This window comes from Arachis hypogaea, chromosome 8 (assembly GCF_003086295.3).
Source record: "Arachis hypogaea cultivar Tifrunner chromosome 8, arahy.Tifrunner.gnm2.J5K5, whole genome shotgun sequence".
Classification (NCBI taxonomy): Eukaryota; Viridiplantae; Streptophyta; class Magnoliopsida; order Fabales; family Fabaceae; genus Arachis; species Arachis hypogaea.
Genome location: NC_092043.1, coordinates 27769833 through 27789096, shown reverse-complemented (window position 1 = coordinate 27789096; position 19264 = coordinate 27769833). Strand labels below are relative to the sequence as shown.

General features: G+C 32.1%; 3 protein-coding genes across 3 annotated transcripts; 1 reads left to right on the top strand and 2 right to left on the bottom strand.

Annotated features, from left to right (window-relative positions):
- The first annotated feature begins 584 nt into the window (after positions 1–584).
- Positions 585–2282, top strand: LOC112706739 (uncharacterized). The gene is made up of 3 exons (XM_025758181.2): positions 585–922; positions 1001–1183; positions 1827–2282. Exons 1-3 carry the CDS (start codon positions 623–625, stop codon positions 2058–2060), a joined length of 717 nt encoding a protein of 238 aa, XP_025613966.1. The 5' UTR covers positions 585–622; the 3' UTR covers positions 2061–2282.
- Positions 2283–7357: 5075 nt separating this feature from the next.
- On the bottom strand, positions 7358–12037 carry LOC140174690 (uncharacterized). The gene is made up of 7 exons (XM_072200182.1): positions 11356–12037; positions 10842–11281; positions 10548–10685; positions 10088–10337; positions 8719–9253; positions 8499–8661; positions 7358–8176 (listed from the first exon to the last, which is right to left on the bottom strand). Exons 1-7 carry the CDS (start codon positions 12035–12037, stop codon positions 7358–7360), a joined length of 3027 nt encoding a protein of 1008 aa, XP_072056283.1.
- A 4196-nt stretch (positions 12038–16233) lies between these two features.
- Positions 16234–19264, bottom strand: LOC112706738 (protein GAMETOPHYTE DEFECTIVE 1). The gene is made up of 6 exons (XM_025758180.2): positions 18761–19264; positions 18541–18618; positions 18345–18425; positions 17833–17987; positions 16764–17740; positions 16234–16486 (listed from the first exon to the last, which is right to left on the bottom strand). The coding sequence occupies exons 1-6, from the start codon at positions 19175–19177 to the stop codon at positions 16362–16364; spliced, it is 1833 nt and encodes a 610-aa protein (XP_025613965.1). The 5' UTR covers positions 19178–19264; the 3' UTR covers positions 16234–16361.

Genomic DNA, 19264 nt, shown 5'->3' with positions numbered 1-19264 from the left:
CATAATTTTTTTTTAAATAATCGGTAATGTTACTGTTTTAGAATCTTTAGTTACTAATTTGAAGATTGATGATTATAATAAAAACTATGAACGATTTTATTCATTACCAAATTAAGCATTAAAATGTCTGTGTGTGTATATATATATATATATATATATATATATATTAAATTTATAACTGGGTTATAATGATTAAATTACTGATATACCAGATGGATTAAAAGAATTAATAAGTAATTATTCAGATAAAATAATTTTATATAAAAATAATTAAAATATACATATATATTATGATTTATAAAATATTTTTATATAAAGATAATAATACAAATTGATGCATATAATAATATTAAACAATTGAATCACATATATTAGTTTTGCATAAAAATATTTGTTAAAATGTTGGTAAGTTACCGTAGCAACGGTCCTCTTCTCAGTCCTAATAAGTGTGTCTGAGTTGAATGTTTAGAGGTCAACGCTTTAGCAAATGCTATGAAGAAGATGATGTCATTCTCCACGTCATTCAAATTTTACTGTCTTATTCTTATATAAATGAGAGTGTGCATTACTCACTTCTCACTTGCGTCCATTAATAACACAAATTGTAATAATCACACGCGCCATGTATACACGCGCCACCTCATCATCAACTTTTCTCTCGCCGGATTATCCCCCAGTGCACCCGTTCCCGGACGAACTGGCCCTGACGGAGTTGGAATCGCTTCTGAACTGCAACAACTCGGAGATAATAAGCTTCAACAAGAGTAGTAGCAGCGGTAGTTACAATAGTGAGCAAGGGTCGGTGATGCAGAGGAGCGTTAGCAGCCACTCTCTCCATAAGAATCCTTTCTCTGCTCTCTTGGCTGAGTTGTTCGACGACGACGCTCCTCTTAGGAGAGTTTGCAGCACCGGTGATCTCCACGTACGCACCATATATTAGCTTTCTTTCGTTCCTTCATTCCTTCATTCTTGGCATGCAACGTTTGTTTTCTTGGTACAGGGGACTCATGGCGGCATCATGCATAACAATAATGAATCAGCTGATAGTCCATTGTCAAGTGAAAGCAGCATGATCATTGAAGGAATGAGTAGAGCATGTAGGTATAGCCCTGAGGAGAAGAAACTCAGGATTGAGAGGTATAGAACCAAGAGAAACCAAAGAAACTTCAACAAGAAAATTAAGGTATATACTATTATTCGCTTTTGTGTTTTTAACTTGAAGAGATCTGATCTGCACATGAATAATCACTTAAATAAAACAAAATTTGTAATTACAAATGAACTAGCGAAAGTTATGGTGTGGATTATTGTGGAATGCAGTGAAATGGTTATTATGTTTTTGGACAAAATACTGCTGAATTTATTAGACATAAGTGTGATTTCAAGTGTATTTTAATACATGATAAGATGACATGGTGATATGAATCTTTTGAACTATGAAACTTGTCTTGCTCTAACTACTGGTAAGTAAGTAGTAACCCTGTTAATGTCATGCTAAAATTTTGCAGTAAAAAAAAAGTCACTTAAAAATTATAGTGTACTACTATTTGATACACTACTATATAAACTTAGGACATTGTTAGGTAAACAATGACTTTTATGAATAATATGAACAATTGAATCTAAAATTGTCCTAATAAAGTAAAAACACACAACACCCTTAAATTACCTATCTAAATTTTAATACTATGATAATCCGCACATCTAATGAATTGAATATCCGATCTATCCATTGTTCACATTATTTAGTATTTTCATCGTATACCTATACTTTTCCATAAACTATTTAAGGAGATAATAACTTGTTTTCTTCTTGCAATCATCAGTATGTTTGCAGGAAGACTTTAGCAGACAGCAGGCCGCGCATTAGAGGACGATTCGCGAGGAACGACGAAATTGACAAGAATCATTCATCAGTTCATCAATGGAGTCATCACATTGGTGCTGGAGCAGAGGAAGACGAAGAAGATCAAAACTGGGTCAGTATCTTTGATTCACTAGTTGCTGCTAATACGGAACAAGAGTCCCAGGACAGTTCTTCCTTCGGTCTATTGTATTAGAAATTAGAATAAGTGGTGCTGTTTCATAAATTCTAGTTTGATTTGATTTCCATGTTTAGTTTTGTTGTAGCTAGAGAACTTTAGCATAGATCAAGTTACTAATGTAAATATGCTTACTACTTATTATTCCAACCATGTGCATGTTGACTTTAACTGAGGGTGAAGTTTTTTATTGCCCCATACCTTTTATCATATTAGCAAAGTATGATTATTGGAGCACAACTTTAGCAAGTATTATTACTCAGGGTTAAACTAAATTGTATTTATAGTATCATGACCTTTATTGTTGATGCAATTACAAAATAATCAGAATAGTAAAAAGACATGTGACCATCACCCAATAAAGTGAAGTGGTGAAGGTACGAGAGAGTGGCTATATATGTCAACTGTTTTTTCAATTATGATGGTTGAACTGCAACTGAGATAGATAGTTGAGGATGCTATACTCTGACAATGACCCAAGAAAAAGAGAGTCCTACTCCTAAGAAGGATTTTGGTTAGTGCGCTTTCGGTGAAGTAGTCAAGCCACGAGTCAAAAACCAAGTTTTCGACTACAATTTTGTTACGGTTCCTCCTAAAATCAAAAGATAAATTATTCTTTTTTAATATATGTTATTATGTAATAAGTTTGTTTTGAATATTTTTTAGAGAAAATTCTACTCTTTTTTTTACGAGATATTAAAATGATATTTTTTTTCCATTTATAACATTTTCCTCCCTTCTAATTTTTAAAAAATCTTTTCTTTAATCCATTTTAAATTTTTTTGTGTTAACCAATGTTAACTTTATTCATTTTTTAAGAAAAAGAATTATTTTTTTAAAAAAATATCCATTAACAAAAATTTTATTTTTTATTATTAAATTTTGCTTACCAAAATATCTTTTAATAAATTATTCTTTTATTGATTAAATTATATTTTTAAAAAATTTAATAATTATATATATTTTTCTAAAATACCCTTCAATAATTTTTTAATTATTAAATTATTATTTTATCAAAACACTATTAATTTTTTTATCTATATATATTATTTTAACATTGAATAAAAAAATTTAGTAAGATTATTTTTCAATATCAATATATATTAATTGTTATACATATTAACAATGGTAAAAATTTTTTATTTAATGTTAAAATAATATATATTGATATCAAAAATTAATAGTAACTATAAAAATAATTATTAACAAAAATTTTAGTAAAATCACAATTTAATAATTAAAAAATTATTGAAGGCTAGGTATCTTAGAAAAAAATAATTTAATTATTAATTTTTTTGAAAATATTTTGTTAAAAATATAATTTAATCTATAAAAGAATAATTTATTAAAGGATATTTTGGTAGAAAAATTTAATGATAAAAAATAAAATTTTTGTTAATGGATATTTTTTCAAAAAATAATTTCTTTTTTCTTAAAAAATGGATAAAGTTAACATTAGTTAACATAAAAAATTTAAAATGGATTAAAGAGGAGGTTTTTTAAAAGTTAGAAGGGAGAAGAATATACATTTATAAAATAGAGGGGAGGAGAGTGTCATTTCAGCATCTCGCAGAAGAGGGGGGTGGAATTTTCTCTATTTTTTAACGTTTGAAATGAAATAATCGCATGTTTAATTAATTTAATATATAATAAACAAAAAAATTTTGTTCTTATTTTTTAAAATAATCCTAACATTTAATTATATTTAATTTTGTTTCTAACGTTTTTTATTTGCATTAAAATTATCCATAGATGTTAAATTTATCTAAAATATTAAGAATAAAATTAAAAATATAAGTATAGTTTTGAAGCAAATTAAAAACGCTAGGAATAAAATTGAGTAAATAAAAAATATTATTAGAAACAAAATTAAAATAAATTACACATTAAAAATCTTTTTAAAAAAAAATACAACATTGAGAATAAAAATTATATTTTATCTTAAATAAAATATTTTTTTACACTAAAATTAACTACTAGTATAAAATATATATTAGAATATAAAATACATATTGAAAATAAATTAAATAGTATATATTTATACATAAATATATAGTAATTAATTTTGGTATATATACATACGTAACATAGTTGTATAATAAATTTTAGATAAATATAAGTTTTTGAAACACACATTTAAGTATTCTGTAAAATTATTCAAGCATCTTTTAAGTTTTATAATTCTATAAGAATAGAAATTAAAGAACGCGATAGGTTATTTATCTAGAGCTTAATTTAAATATGATACCTTAAATTTAAATAAATATGTCAAGATATTTATTTTATATGTTAAATCTGTGTACAATATAATTAAACTTATTATAATATAATATATAAGAAAGGAAAATTTATCGTGTAATTTTAAAAAATACCAAAGTAATGTCTATATATTATCCCTTGTGATAATTTCTTCCTCATTTTCATTAAAAAAATAAAATAATTCCAAGAAAATATACCAGTTCAGAGCATATCTTATTGACTTGATGAGCTAAAATTTAATTGGTTTAAGTCTCGTTGTGGATAGCTAAGATCATAACTGATCATAACTAATTAAGATAGTTATTTTATGATTTATGTTGTTATAAATAAATAAAAGAAAAGGAGATAGTTATTTTCAGAGCAATACATCATGATAAGTTATGTAGAAGAATAGGTTTCTCACTTAATTTTATTTGAGTTTTGTTTTTACCATGAACATTATATAACTACTAATCTTTTTAAAATGATTTAATGAAACAAATATTTACAAGTTGAAACCATTTGTTTTATCTAAGCAGTTGTGCTAGCATCCAAAGCAGGCAACCTACCATATTTTATATTGCCTACTTTCTCTAAGTATGGTCTCTCCCGAGAATGATTAATATAAGCTCGCACTAATGATTACTTATAGGTCATAGGAATCAAACAACATGAACATATGGTGAAATTGAGGGATTATACATGAGACATATATAATATTCTCCAAGTATGATGAGGTTTTGAATTCATGTTGCTCTCTCAAGTTAAAGGCTATAGATTCTAAGATAACTTCAGAAGGTGGGGGGAGGACGGCCCTATTCGTCTTTTGTTGGCCGGCGGTGTGTCAGCCACTAGGTTTGTGGGCTATTTTTTATATCAATATATGTAATTAACAATGATTAAATTAGGTTAAAATAATACTTTAGTCCTCTGTTGAAATTCTTGAATTTTTTAATTCATAGATTATCTATATTAAATCATTAAAAAAATACTAAATGTACATGAATTTATATCGTTTTTCACCAGGTTAAACCGAATTATTACTTTACTCAAAATTAAGTAAAGTGACATCCAATCTTGCTGTTATTTGTTCCATGGTTTTTCACTTTTTTTTTTATATCGTTTTGTCTTATTATTTTCACATTAACATGTTTAAAAATCTTGCAGAGGTGTTTCGAACACTTGGGAGTTGGGAAGTCAATTCCTCCAAAAATAAATAAATAAATAATCAATCCAACTTGTTTGTTTGATCTTCTCAATCCTACTTATGATGAATGTCTATTATAAATTTATAATGTGCTACGAGCTATGAATGGAACTAGGCATCTACAAGGTTGGGGCAAAAAATGGTTTTGTTAACCATGATGATGATGAGTCAAGTTGATTAAACAAAAAGAAGATCATGTGGGGGGGCCGCTTCCAAAACCAAAACTAGTATGACACCGTTAAGTACAAATGTCACCTAAGGAAAAAGCACCAAAGTGATAAGTCATAATATTAAAAAGATAATAACGGCACATGCAGAGCAATACCCCCTCCCTGGGGTCAATCACTACTACAAGGAACTAGGAAGCTGAGAGGAAAGAGCAATGCTCCAAATCCACCCGTTACACAGCCTTCAGACTTCAGATTAATAGCATTCAGTCACTCTAACTTGCTCAAATAAAAAAAGTCACTATAACTTGCTCAAAAAGGGGTTTGTTTGATTCTGAAAATAGAATAAAATACAATGTTAAAAACAAAACATAAAAGATGAAAATATAAAAATAAAAATTTTTATATTCTATTTAATAATAAATTAAAAATAATATAATAATAAAAAATATAATTATAACAATTTAATAAAAATAATAAAATAAAAAATAAATTATTTTTTTATTAATATCTTTTTATATTTTTTTATAAAAAAATACAAAATATATTAATTTAAAATTTTTAAATAAAATGTCTTTGTTCATATTTTATTTGTTAAACATAATTTTATATATTTGTATCTCTGTGTCTTGTACTTATAAATAAATGCAACAAAATAACCTAGGCACATAGATTATTTTCTAGTTTCTACTGCCTTCACGATTTTAGATAATAAATTATAGGAAAAGTATAGGATATCAATATATTATCTGCCAATTTATTATCAATAATAATTAATTATTATATTTTAAACACATATATAAAAAAAACATCCAAAAAATATATTTATAAAGATATTTCTATTTAACACGGCTATAAAAAAGACATTTTTATTAGACACATAACATAGCAGGATTGTAAATTATAATTAGTTATTTTAGACTGTAGGCCTGTAGCAGATGCGCTGATTTATCAGACTGAATACATAGTCGTGAATTAAAATACTCTTGGTTGTATTATATTCTATAAAATTTCGTTATTGTTAAGGGTGTTCAAATCTAAATAGATCTAAATTAAATCGCTCATCTAATTTAATCTAAACTGAAAATTGATTAAAACCGCACTAATTCGGATTTGATTAGATTTTATTTTTTGCAAACCGCTGGATCGGATTGAATTTAGGATCTACTTTTCACAATCGATCCAATCCAATCCAAACCGCACAATGTGTTATAATATTATTATTTTATTATTATGTTTACAATTATACTTATAACATATTCAATTTGTTATACATTTTTATATTTTTCATGTATTATTATTATTTAGTAAATATTTTATGTTCAAAATGTGATTTATTTATTTTAACTAACCTACAATTTTATTTCTATTGTTGTTATCGTTGGTTTTTTAAGATATTGTTAAGACTTGTTATGTCATTATTGTGAGAAGGTATCAGAAAATTCTGTTAGATCTGAAAAGAGAGCAAAGAGCGAGAGAGAAAGGGAGTAGAGAGCAGAGAGAAGAGAAAAGAGAAGAGAAGAAAACGAGAAATTGAGTTCATTGATTCTAAAAAAACTACATTACAGAGTAGGTTTTCTCTTGAATTTATAGTCACAGCTGAAACAGATTTTTCTAACAACTAATTATCCTTCTAACAAACTTGACAACTCAGCATAACTAACTCCTAATCACATGCCTCACACTACAGCTAGTTTCATCTCTTATTTATCCTCAACATTCCCCCTCAACTTGAGCTTGGCTTGGTCAACTAGTCTTAGTTTGCATCTAATCTTCAAGAAGGCATCATGACTCACTGGCTTGGTAAGAACATCTGCAATTTGATCTTGAGATGGAATATGAACTACATATGCCTGCTTGTCCTCAACTCTATGTCGAACAAAGTGGAGATCAATTTCAAAATGTTTCGATCGGCTGTGCAGAATTGGATTCTGACTCATGAGCATTGTGCTTTGATTGTCACAGAACAATGTTGGAGGAAGTCCAGCCGGTATGTGCATTTCATGGAGGAGTTTCTGCAGCCACATAGTGTCTGTCATGGCATCAGCCAGGGCTCTAAACTCAGCCTCGGCGCTTGATCTGGCTACAGCCGTTTGCTTCCTGCTTGACCAATTTATGAGATTCACCCCAAGGAATATATAATACCCTGTTGTTGATCGTCTATCCACAGGATCTGTTGTCCAATCTGAGTCACAAAATGTTAAGATTCTGAAGTCGCTGCTTCTGGGAATTTCAAGCCCAAACTCAATTGTCCCGGCCAGGTAGCGAAGGATTCTCTTTACTGCCTTCCAGTGCTGTTCCAGGGGAGCATGCATAAATTGGGACACTTTGTTCACGGAGAAGGCAATATCAGGCCTAGTGATGGTGGCGTATTGCAGCCCACCCACTATGGATCTGTACAAAAAGGGCTTATCAAATGTTGTACCTATTGTATCAAGCTTTAAGGTACTAGCCATTGGTGTGGTAACAGGTCTAGCCTCTAACATCTCAACTCTATTCAACAGATCCTTGACATATTTAGACTGTTTCAGCACTAGAGTATCAGCTTTAGTTCTTTCAACTTCAATTTCAAAAAAATTTCATTTCCCCCAAGTCTTTTAAAGTGAACACTTTATTTAATTGTTGGATCAGACCATCAACTTCAGTTTGATTAGTGCCAGTCATCAGTATGTCATCAACATATGCTAGAAAATAGATTGTTGAAGCTTTACTGTGTCGAACAAAGAGACAAGGATCTGAGGTTGTACTTGCAAAACCAAATCCTCTAAGTGTGCTGCTTAGCTTCAGAAACCAGGCTCTTGGAGCCTGTTTTAAGCCATATAGGGCCTTCTCCAATTTTCACACAAGGCCAGAACCAAGTGCATAACCCTCAGGTTGCACCATGTACACTTTCTCATGTAAATCCCCATTGAGAAATGCGTTGTTGAAATCAAACTGCCTCACTCTCCATCCTTTTGAAACAGCAATAGACAGCAATGTGCGTACTGTTGTAGACTTGGCAACTAGACTAAAAACTTGATCATAGTCCAAACCTTCTCGCTAATGAAATTCCTTTGCAACCAACCTCGCTTTGTACTTCTGAATTGTCCCATCTGGCTGTCTTTTGATGCGAAATACCCAGCGACATCCAATCGGTTCAACTATTGGTGACTCTTCAACCAAGTTCCATGTCTTGCACTTCAAAAGTGCTGCATACTCCTCATCCATTGCGGCTTTCCAATGCGGCGAGGTTAGTGCTTGTACCACTGAAGAAGGTTCAACTTGTGTGAGGTCTACAACATTATCCAGAACCAGTGCAGTGAACAGTTTCGGCTTAAAAATTCCAGCCCGACTTCTAATAACCATAGGATGCGTTCGAGTAGGCGCTGTCGTGGGCAGAGCTACATGTCTTCTTTCTAGCTGCTTAGCTAACCTTGCATTACTTGAGGAAAACACAGAAGTAAAAGTAGTCATAGCAGTATCATCAGTTAATGGACAGTTATGAGCAGCACTAATATTGACAGAAGACTCAGGTTGAGCTAAGGGTGTGGAGGACGGTGAAGATGATTGGGAAAGGGATTGTTGTGCAAGGTCTAGTATTTGACGGTGTAAATTGGCATCTGAGTTAGGAACAAGTGTTTCATGTATGAGAGGGCTAGTGGTGTTGGAAATACTAATTGAAGATGTGACTTGGGCATTGAGATGGTTTTGTTGGACAATGGTGTGGGCTGGAATGAGGTGCAATGGTGCAGATGTGATAGTTTGGAGGTGTGGGACAACAGATTTCAGTTTTGGAGTTTGATTGAAGAAGAGAGATTAACAAGGAAACTCAGATTCATCAAATAAGACATGTTTAGAAACGTAGAGTTTGCTGGAAAGTGAGAGACATTTGTACCCTTTATGATGAGAGGAGTAACCTAAAAAGAGACATTTGTGAGTTTTAAAATTAAATTTATGAGTGTTGTGGGGTTTAAGTTGTGGATAACATGCACATTCAAAGGTTTTGAGAAACAAATAGTCTGGTTCTTTGTGATTGAGGAGCTCAAATGGTGTTTTCTGATCTGTGGTGTATGAGGGTAGTAGATTAATGAGATGAGTGGCTGTCAAGAAGGCTTGATCCCAAAAACTTAGGGGTAAAGAGGCTTGAGAAAGTAGTGTTAGGCCCATTTCAGTTATGTGCCGGTGTTTCCGTTCAACTCTACCATTTTGTTGGTGAGTATGAGGACAACTAAGCCTATGAGCAATGCCATGCTGAATGAGGAATTCTGTGAAGCTGTGAGAGAGGAATTCACCTCCATTGTCAGTTTGAAGACTTTTAATCTTGTGTCCAGTCTTGTTTTCAAGTAGCAATTTGTATTGGGTAAAGGCTTGGAGAGCTTGAGCTTTGTTTTGCAGCAGGTATATACATGTGTATCTGGTTTTGGCATCAATGAAAATTATATAATATCTAAAACCTGAACTACTGATAATTGGTGCTGGCCTCCAAATATCAGAGTAGACTAACTCTAGAGTTGTGTTATAGTCAGCAAGTGAGTCAGAGAAAGGAAAATTATGATGTTTTCCTTGACAACATGCATTGCACAAAGGAGTAATAGCTGTTGTGTCTCTTTTATTCATATCATCATCCACAATTTTACAACGCTGCATTACTTTTGCTACTGTTTTTGCAGCCGGATGTCCTAACCTTCTATGCCATACTTCAAACTGCGACACAGACACAGCTTTACAATGTGTATTTCCTTCTTCTTTTCTTTTCTGTTTTTGTTCACTTTCTTTTTCTTTTTCTTCTTCTTTTTCTTTTTCTTTTTCTTTTTCTTTGCTTTTCTGTTCATGCTCAACACTACCTATTCTAGACTCTTGTACACTAAAATGAGATTCCTGGTCACTACTAGTAGATGCAGTGGCTTTTATTACTTGCAAAGCTTCTCTTCTTCCTTCAAATGAAGGTAAACCGCTTGATGATACTGCCCTGGCTAATATGCCAATGTTGTCAAATTGATAAAGTCCTCCTCTAAGAGACCCTCTGAGAAGCAGATCGTTGGTCTCCTGATCCTTAACAAAACAATCAAAAGGATGGAATTCAAAGAACACGTGATTATCTTGCGCAAATTTTGCTACACTAATGAGGTTCTTCGTGATTGAGGAAACATGTAGTAGGTTTAGTAATTTAAAGTAGTGTGTGTTGGGCTGATAAGGAGGGTTGGATACAGGAAATAATATAGTTCTGCCAATATTATTGATGCACATACCTTGACCATTACCTGTGAACACCTGCTCTGAGCCTTCATACTCTGAGCCTGTAACTAGATTGTTGCCATCAAATATAAGGTGGTGTGATGCTCCTGTGTCCAGATACCACGCTCTATCTGTCAAAGGTGTTGTTAACGGCGCAGCTGCAACCAATGCTCGTGGTTGTGAGTCTGTTTGTGACTGTGGTTGATGAAAGGCTGAAGACGGTGGAGCTGGTGAATTTGATGCTGCTTCATAAGGTCTTTGATAGTTTTGATTAAACCTGTGATAACAATCCCATACAATGTGTCCAATCCTTCCACATAGCTGACATTGCGGCCTTGAATTGCCGTAATAGAAGGATCTGCCACCTCTAAATCCTCGACCACGAGCTCGTCCTCGAAACTCCTGACCTCTTCCTTGATAGTTATGTTGTTGATTTATGAATATGTAGAGTAATTGTGGTGGTGTTCTTGCAGTTTTGATTCTGAACCTTGAGCCAAATTTACATGCATAGTGCCAAGTACATTCTTTTTAAATCTCTCAACTAATTCTTCTTGTCCTACTAATAATGCCTCCACCTCACTCTGAGTTATTTCATCAGCCTTTGAAATTATCATAGTAATAAAAGCACTGTAATCCTCATTTAAGCCTTGAGCTACTGCTTCGACAAATTCCTCACTAGTAAGAGGTGCACCTAATGCAGAAAGTGAGTTTGTTACCTTTTTTATCTTGGAGATATATTCAATTACAGATCCTTGAAGTTTGATGGTCTTAATTTGTGTTTTCAGCTGCTTTACTTTTGATTTCATCCTTTTTGCAAAATAATCTTTCAGTTTGAACCAGATCTCATAAGCAAATTCACACTTAGCCAACTGATGAGTAAACTCTGGATCCATTGAGGCAAAGAACCACGAGACTAAGAATTGATCCTCTTGCTCCCAAGCATCAAACTCCTTCGTTTCAGTGTTTGTCAATCGATCTTGTTCAGATCCATATCTCCTCGGTACTTTTCTTGGATCGAGATGCTCCTTGAGTTTATTCGATTTTATGAAGGCCAGTGCTTGACGTCTCCATGGAACGAAGTTATTTTCATCGAGCTTGAACGCGATGGTGTTGATCGTTGTTCTAGGGTTCACAATTGCGGAAGCTGTAATTTCACTTGGTAGCGCCATGGATCAGAACCTAGAGCTCTGATACCATGAGAAGGTATCAGAAAACTCTGTTAGATCTAAAAAGAGAGCAAAGAGCAAGAGAGAAAGGGAGTAGAGAGCAGAGAGAAGAGAAAAGAGAAGAGAAGAGATCGAGAAATTGAGTTCATTGATTCTAAAAAAACTACCAGAGTAGGTTTTCTCTTGAATTTATAGTCACAGCTGAAACAGATTTTTCTAACAACTAATTATCCTTCTAACAAACTTGACAACTCAGCATAACTAACTCCTAATCACATGCCTCACACTACAGCTAGTTTCATCTCTTATTTATCCTCAACATGTTGGTTATTTAAAATTTGATATTGAGACTTGTTATATATATATTTAATCTTTTTAATTTCCAAAACCGTAAATCCAAATCCAATCCAAACCGCTCGAAATTGGATTGGATCGGATTTTTTTTAAAAAATCATCCAATCCAAACCATACTGCAATTAAACATAATGTTCGGATCGGATGAGTTTTTGACTCAAAACCGATCCAAACCGCACCGCAAATACCCCTAATTACTATGTATCAAATAAATCACAAGGCTTGGATCACAGTTGATTAAGCAGTCATAACGAAAACACTATCTATCATTAAGTGATATTCCCAAAATTTAGAGTTCATATAACATTAAAGAATTAGCTCACATCTATGCCAAATAACCAAAAATATTCCACCAGCGAGATGGGAGTTGGGGAGATTATTCTGGCTTAGTTTTGCTCTTCTTTTTTCTACCTTTCCTCTTAAAAAGCATTCGACTAAATAATCGTTTGAAAGGGAACAAAGGTGGTGCTGGAGGTCTCCTCCGCTTCACTCTCGATCGACCTACAGAAAACAGAAATTTGCTCAGTTATTTTTACATATTATTCGAATCTTATAACAGGAACGTGCAAAAAATATTATCAAATGCATTTAAACATTTATGGGGGAAGCTAGGAATTATAATACATTTGGGAAAATGAAGTGACATCAAACATATTAATCAGTGGGTGGGGATAAAACCAAACAAATTATATGAAAATAGAATAAAATACAATGTTAAAAACAAAACATAAAAAATGAAAATATAAAAATTATTCTATTTAATAACAAATTAAAAATAATATAATAATAAAAAATATAATTATAATAATTTAATAAAAATAATAAAATAAAAAATAAATTATATTTTTTATTAGTATTTTTTTATATTTTTTTATAAAAAAATATAAAATATATTAATTTAGAGTTTTTAAATAAAATATATTTGTTCATATTTTATTTGTTAAACATAATTTTATATATTTGTATCTCTGTGTCTTGTAGTTATAAATAAATGCAACAAAATAACCCAGGCACATAGATTATTTTCTAGTTTCTACTGCCTTCACGATTTTAGATAATAAATTATAGAAAAAGTATAGGTACTAACATATTATCTGTCAATTTATTATTAATAATAATTAATTATTATATTTTAAACACATATATAAAAAAACACATCCAAAAAATATATTTATAAAGATATTTCTATTAAACACGACTATAAAAAAGACATTTTTATTAGACACATAACATAGCGGGATTGTAAATTATAATTAGTTATTTTAGACTGTAGGCCTGTAGCAGATGCACTGATTTATCGGACTGAATACATAGTCGTGAATTAAAATACTCTTGGTTGTATTATATTCTATAAATTTTCGTTATTGTTAGGGGTGTTTAAATCTAAATAGATCTAAATTAAATCGCTCATCTAATCTAATCTAAACTGAAAACCGATTAAAATTGCACTAATTCAGATTTGATTGGATTTTATTTTTTGCAAACCGCTTGATCGGATTGGATTTCGCATTTACTTTTTACAACCAATCCAATCCAATCCAAACCGCACAATGTGTTATAATATTATTATTTTATTATTATGTTTACAATTATACTTATAACATATTCAATTTGTTATACATTTTTATATTTTTCATGTATTATTATTATTTAGTAAATGTTTTATGTTCAAAATGTGATTTATTTATTTATTTTAACTAACCTATAATTTTATTTCTATTGTTGTTATCGTTGGTTTTTTTAAGATATTGTTAAGACTTGTTATGTAATTGTTGGTTATTTAAAATTTGATATCGAGACTTGTTATATATATTTAATCTTTTTAATTTACAAAACCGTAAATCCAAATCCAATCCAAACCGCTCGAAATTGGATCGGATCGGATTTTTTTTAAAAATCATCCAATCCAAACCGCACCGCAAGTAAACATAATGTTCGGATCGGATGAGTTTTTTACTCAAAACCGATCCAAACCGCACCGCGAACACCCCTAGTTACTGTGTATCAAATAAATCACAAGGCTTGGATCACAGTTGATTAAGCAGTCATAACGAAAACACTATCTATCATTAAGTGATATTCCCAAAATTTAGAGTTCATATAACATTAAAGAATTAGCTCACATCTATGCCAAATAACCAAAAATATTCCACCAGCAAGATGGGAGTTGGGGAGATTATTCTGGCTTAGTTTTGCTCTTTTTTTTTCTACCTTTCCTCTTAAAAAGCATTCGACTAAATAATCGTTTGAAAGGGAACAAAGGTGGTGCTGGAGGTCTCCTCCGCTTCACTCTCGATCGACCTACAGAAAATAGAAATTTGCTCAGTTATTTTTACATATTATTCGAATCTTATAACAGGAACGTGCAAAAAATATTATCAAATGCATTTAAACATTTATGGGGGAAGCTAGGAATTATAATACATTTGGGAAAATGAAGTGACATCAAACATATTAATCAGTGGGTGGGGATAAAACCAAACAAATTATATGAAAATAGAATAAAATACAATGTTAAAAACAAAACATAAAAAATGAAAATATAAAAATTATTCTATTTAATAACAAATTAAAAATAATATAATAATAAAAAATATAATTATAATAATTTAATAAAAATAATAAAATAAAAAATAAATTATATTTTTTATTAGTATTTTTTTATATTTTTTTATAAAAAAATATAAAATATATTAATTTAGAGTTTTTAAATAAAATATATTTGTTCATATTTTATTTGTTAAACATAATTTTATATATTTGTATCTCTGTGTCTTGTAGTTATAAATAAATGCAACAAAATAACCCAGGCACATAGATTATTTTCTAGTTTCTACTGCCTTCACGATTTTAGATAATAAATTATAGAAAAAGTATAGGTACTAACATATTATCTGTCAATTTATTATTAATAATAATTAATTATTATATTTTAAACACATATATAAAAAAAACACATCCAAAAAATATATTTATAAAGATATTTCTATTAAACACGACTATAAAAAAGACATTTTTATTAGACATATAACATAGCGGGATTGTAAATTATAATTAGTTATTTTAGACTGTAGGCCTGTAGCAGATGCACTGATTTATCGGACTGAATACATAGTCGTGAATTAAAATACTCTTGGTTGTATTATATTCTATAAATTTTCGTTATTGTTAGGGGTGTTTAAATCTAAATAGATCTAAATTAAATCGCTCATCTAATCTAATCTAAACTGAAAACCGATTAAAATTGCACTAATTCAGATTTGATTGGATTTTATTTTTTGCAAACCGCTTGATCGGATTGGATTTCGGATTTACTTTTTACAACCGATCCAATCCAATCCAAACCGCACAATGTGTTATAATATTATTATTTTATTATTATGTTTACAATTATACTTATAACATATTCAATTTGTTTATTTTTATATTTTTCATGTATTATTATTATTTAGTAAATATTTTATGTTCAAAATGTGATTTATTTATTTATTTTAACTAACCTATAATTTTATTTCTATTGTTGTTATCGTTGGTTTTTTAAGATATTGTTAAGACTTGTTATGTAATTGTTGGTTATTTAAAATTTGATATCGAGACTTGTTATATATATTTAATCTTTTTAATTTACAAAACCGTAAATCCAAATCCAATCCAAACCGCTCGAAATTGGATCGGATCGGATTTTTTTTAAAAATCATCCAATCCAAACCGCACCGCAAGTAAACATAATGTTCGGATCGGATGAGTTTTTTACTCAAAACCGATCCAAACCGCACCGCGAACACCCCTAGTTACTGTGTATCAAATAAATCACAAGGCTTGGATCACAGTTGATTAAGCAGTCATAACGAAAACACTATCTATCATTAAGTGATATTCCCAAAATTTAGAGTTCATATAACATTAAAGAATTAGCTCACATCTATGCCAAATAACCAAAAATATTCCACCAGCGAGATGGGAGTTGGGGAGATTATTCTGGCTTAGTTTTGCTCTTCTTTTTTCTACCTTTCCTCTTAAAAAGCATTCGACTAAATAATCGTTTGAAAGGGAACAAAGGTGGTGCTGGAGGTCTCCTCCGCTTCACTCTCGATCGACCTACAGAAAACAGAAATTTGCTCAGTTGTTTTTACATATTATTCGAAACTTATAACAGGAACGTGCAAAAAATATTATCAAATGCATTTAAACATTTATGGGGGAAGCTAGGAATTATAATACATTTGGGAAAATGAAGTGACATCAAACATATTAATCAACTTCTGGTGAGTGGGGATAAAACCAAACAAATTATATGAACTTCTGTGATTGAATGAGAGAAAAATAACACAGCTTGCAATATAAAAGTAAAGATGTACATCATCAGATAGGGTACCTGATACAGACTCAACCGGGGAAACTTGATCAGATTCAGTGCTCAGTTTATTAAGTTTTTGATCTTCTATATGAGTTACAACTGCAGAACCATCCTCTTCAATCTCCATCTCATCAAGTTTAACTGCTTCAGTTTCAAGTTTACCGGATTGTTCAGCCACCAATAAATTTTTGGAAATAGATATGTCTGTCTTTGAGACTGTATGCTGTGCAATTTCCAAATCCTCACTTTGAGGAGCTTCATGCATCTCTGTAATTTTTGCATTTAAATTAGGATAAAATATTTTCTCACTATCATGTTCATCATCACGTTTTGCATCTTGCAAAAATTTCTGCAGTTTGCTGTTCTCATTTTGTATCACAGCATCCAACGCAGTGCCGAGGGTGCCCAAGTTTGATTGTGAATCATGTGATTTTCTAGAATTGAATGTTTCAGTGGGTATACTTTTTTTAGTTTTCTCACACAATTTGTTGCAGCTCAAAAGGATGTCATTTGATCCGTGTAATTGACTACACCTAGTAGGACAAGATTTTTTTGTTGATATTGTTGCTGGCGTTGTTGTCATTGTCGTCATCGCCACTTGATCTGCTTCCATAGCATCGGGTCTTGAGCTTTCATCTTGCCTGTTGGGCTGCTCAGTTGAGTTTTTAAGTACAGGTGTTGACTGACTGATCTTTTCACCATTCGAGACGACAGGGGAAGCATTACTTGAAGGTAAGAAATCCTTTGTTTGAAAACCATGAGATGGCATGCTGTCAACCACGGGAGCAATTTCTGATGCTTTAGAGGATAATGATGAAAAACACTTTGCCCAATCATTCAACGAGATGTCACCTTCACTGGAGAGAGAATCCCATTTTAGTAATTCTTCCTGCTGATCGTCCTCAAAATTAGACACTGTATTTGATGATGATGGTTGCACTCTTATTGCATTTTTGTAAAACCGTTTTTTCCTTAAAGCTTTTACCAAAAGATTCCTGCAAACGTTCGAAAGGACATTCAAGATACCTCAAATGTTGGTCATGAGAAAACAAAGGCATTAGTAAAGTATTAGTGCAAGTTTTCATACCTACAGTTTTTAGAAATAGCATCTCTAGCTTGCTCCTTGGAGATTCCCAATATGGACAATAAGTTTGCAACATCCCAAGGTCCTCTAAGAAGATTCACTGAAGGAGCAGAACTTGAAAAGATAACGTTTCTTCCCTGAGTCCACTCCATCAAACACTACACGTTTAATCAGTGTGTTAGTTTACATGTGTTCTAATGTCAGTGTCAAAAAAGGTACCTAGAAGCAAACTACTAAGGTCAACCAATAGTTATCAGACTACTTTACTTTCTCTTTCTCACTTAATACATACACTAAAACTACATCCTAGAAACAAATTCAAGCCAAAGCACAAAGCAGATATAGTATCAACCCTCAAATGTAGAAGTAATTCTGCTTAAGACTGACACCACCGAGTTGATTAAGACTCATCAAATGATGATAACTCATCATAACAAGTAAATAATCAAGTTGCGAAAATCCTCCAGTATACTTGGCCACTCAATCCGAGAATCATTCAGGAAAATAGACATTACCTTAGCACCGTAGATCCACTGCTCCCTGATTTTAGCATTATTTAAAAGACAAGAGTAATCAACTTCAAAGCAAACCCCTCGCTGTGTAGAAATATTAACAAACCACGTATCAATTAACTGAACTCTATTAAAAGGATTCATTCATTACATTAATCCTTTTGCTCATTGAAGTAAAAGAAAAGATTGCAGAGCAAACCTCGGCAGCAACTTTAACCATGTTCTCCGTCATTCTACACGGCATCCCCTTCGAAAAGTCAACCGTAATGATATCTACCTGCAATCACTTCAGCATTGAAAAGTTAATCACTTCAACCCTATACACACAATTGAACTCATATTTGGTCGTTACGCTTCCGCTACAAGGATTTAGTTACATAAACAGTTATAACAAAGCTCTAAATCTCTAATTAACTTACCTCCGATTTCTGGCATGCCATATCGAATGTGGCCCGACTGGAGGGCTTAATGGCAACGAGATCGTAGGTCTTGAGGATAGGGTTGTCGCAGCAGACGGCTGTGGCATGTAAGGGGGTCTCGATCAAGACGGTGACGCGCGTGTACTGACGGAAGGGGGTGGACAAGGGAATACGGAGGAGGTCGCGGTGGAGCTTAGCGGAGAGGGAAAGAGAGGGGAGGGTGTTGAGGAGAGAGGATATGGAGAGAGGTTTGATGGAGCAACGGTGTTCATCGGATATGACGCCACTGATCGTGCGGTTGTAGGCGATTCCAGTGTAGCCAAGCTCCATGGCCTTCACGGCAATCCTGGTGCGGCTGGCTTCGACTGTCCTTTTTGGCGGATGCGTGTACGGTATGTTTAGGTCGAAGAACCCCATCGGTGGTCGCTCTATTCCGGCTAGCGGTTTAGCTTAGACTTGGGAGTTTGGGGTTTCTCACTCTGGAGGAGGGGCTTTAGGCGCCCT

Excerpts from the sequence above, each read along its gene's own strand:
- LOC112706738 (XM_025758180.2), bottom strand. The coding sequence starts at position 19,177 with ATGGGGTTCTTCGACCTAAACATACCGTACACGCATCCGCCAAAAAGG. Across the intron at positions 17,741-17,832 it reads GCTATTTCTAAAAACTGTAG|GAATCTTTTGGTAAAAGCTT; the intron begins GTATGAAAACTT and ends GAACGTTTGCAG. Across the intron at positions 16,487-16,763 it reads CCCGGTTGAGTCTGTATCAG|GTCGATCGAGAGTGAAGCGG; the intron begins GTACCCTATCTG and ends TGTTTTCTGTAG.
- LOC112706739 (XM_025758181.2), top strand. The coding sequence starts at position 623 with ATGTATACACGCGCCACCTCATCATCAACTTTTCTCTCGCCGGATTAT. Across the intron at positions 923-1,000 it reads GCAGCACCGGTGATCTCCAC|GGGACTCATGGCGGCATCAT; the intron begins GTACGCACCATA and ends TTCTTGGTACAG. Across the intron at positions 1,184-1,826 it reads ACTTCAACAAGAAAATTAAG|TATGTTTGCAGGAAGACTTT; the intron begins GTATATACTATT and ends TGCAATCATCAG.
- LOC140174690 (XM_072200182.1), bottom strand. The coding sequence starts at position 12,037 with ATGGCGCTACCAAGTGAAATTACAGCTTCCGCAATTGTGAACCCTAGA. Across the intron at positions 10,338-10,547 it reads GAAGAAGAGAAGCTTTGCAA|TTTGAAGTATGGCATAGAAG; the intron begins GTAATAAAAGCC and ends TCTGTGTCGCAG. Across the intron at positions 9,254-10,087 it reads ACCAATTATCAGTAGTTCAG|ATGCCAATTTACACCGTCAA; the intron begins GTTTTAGATATT and ends TTCCTAACTCAG.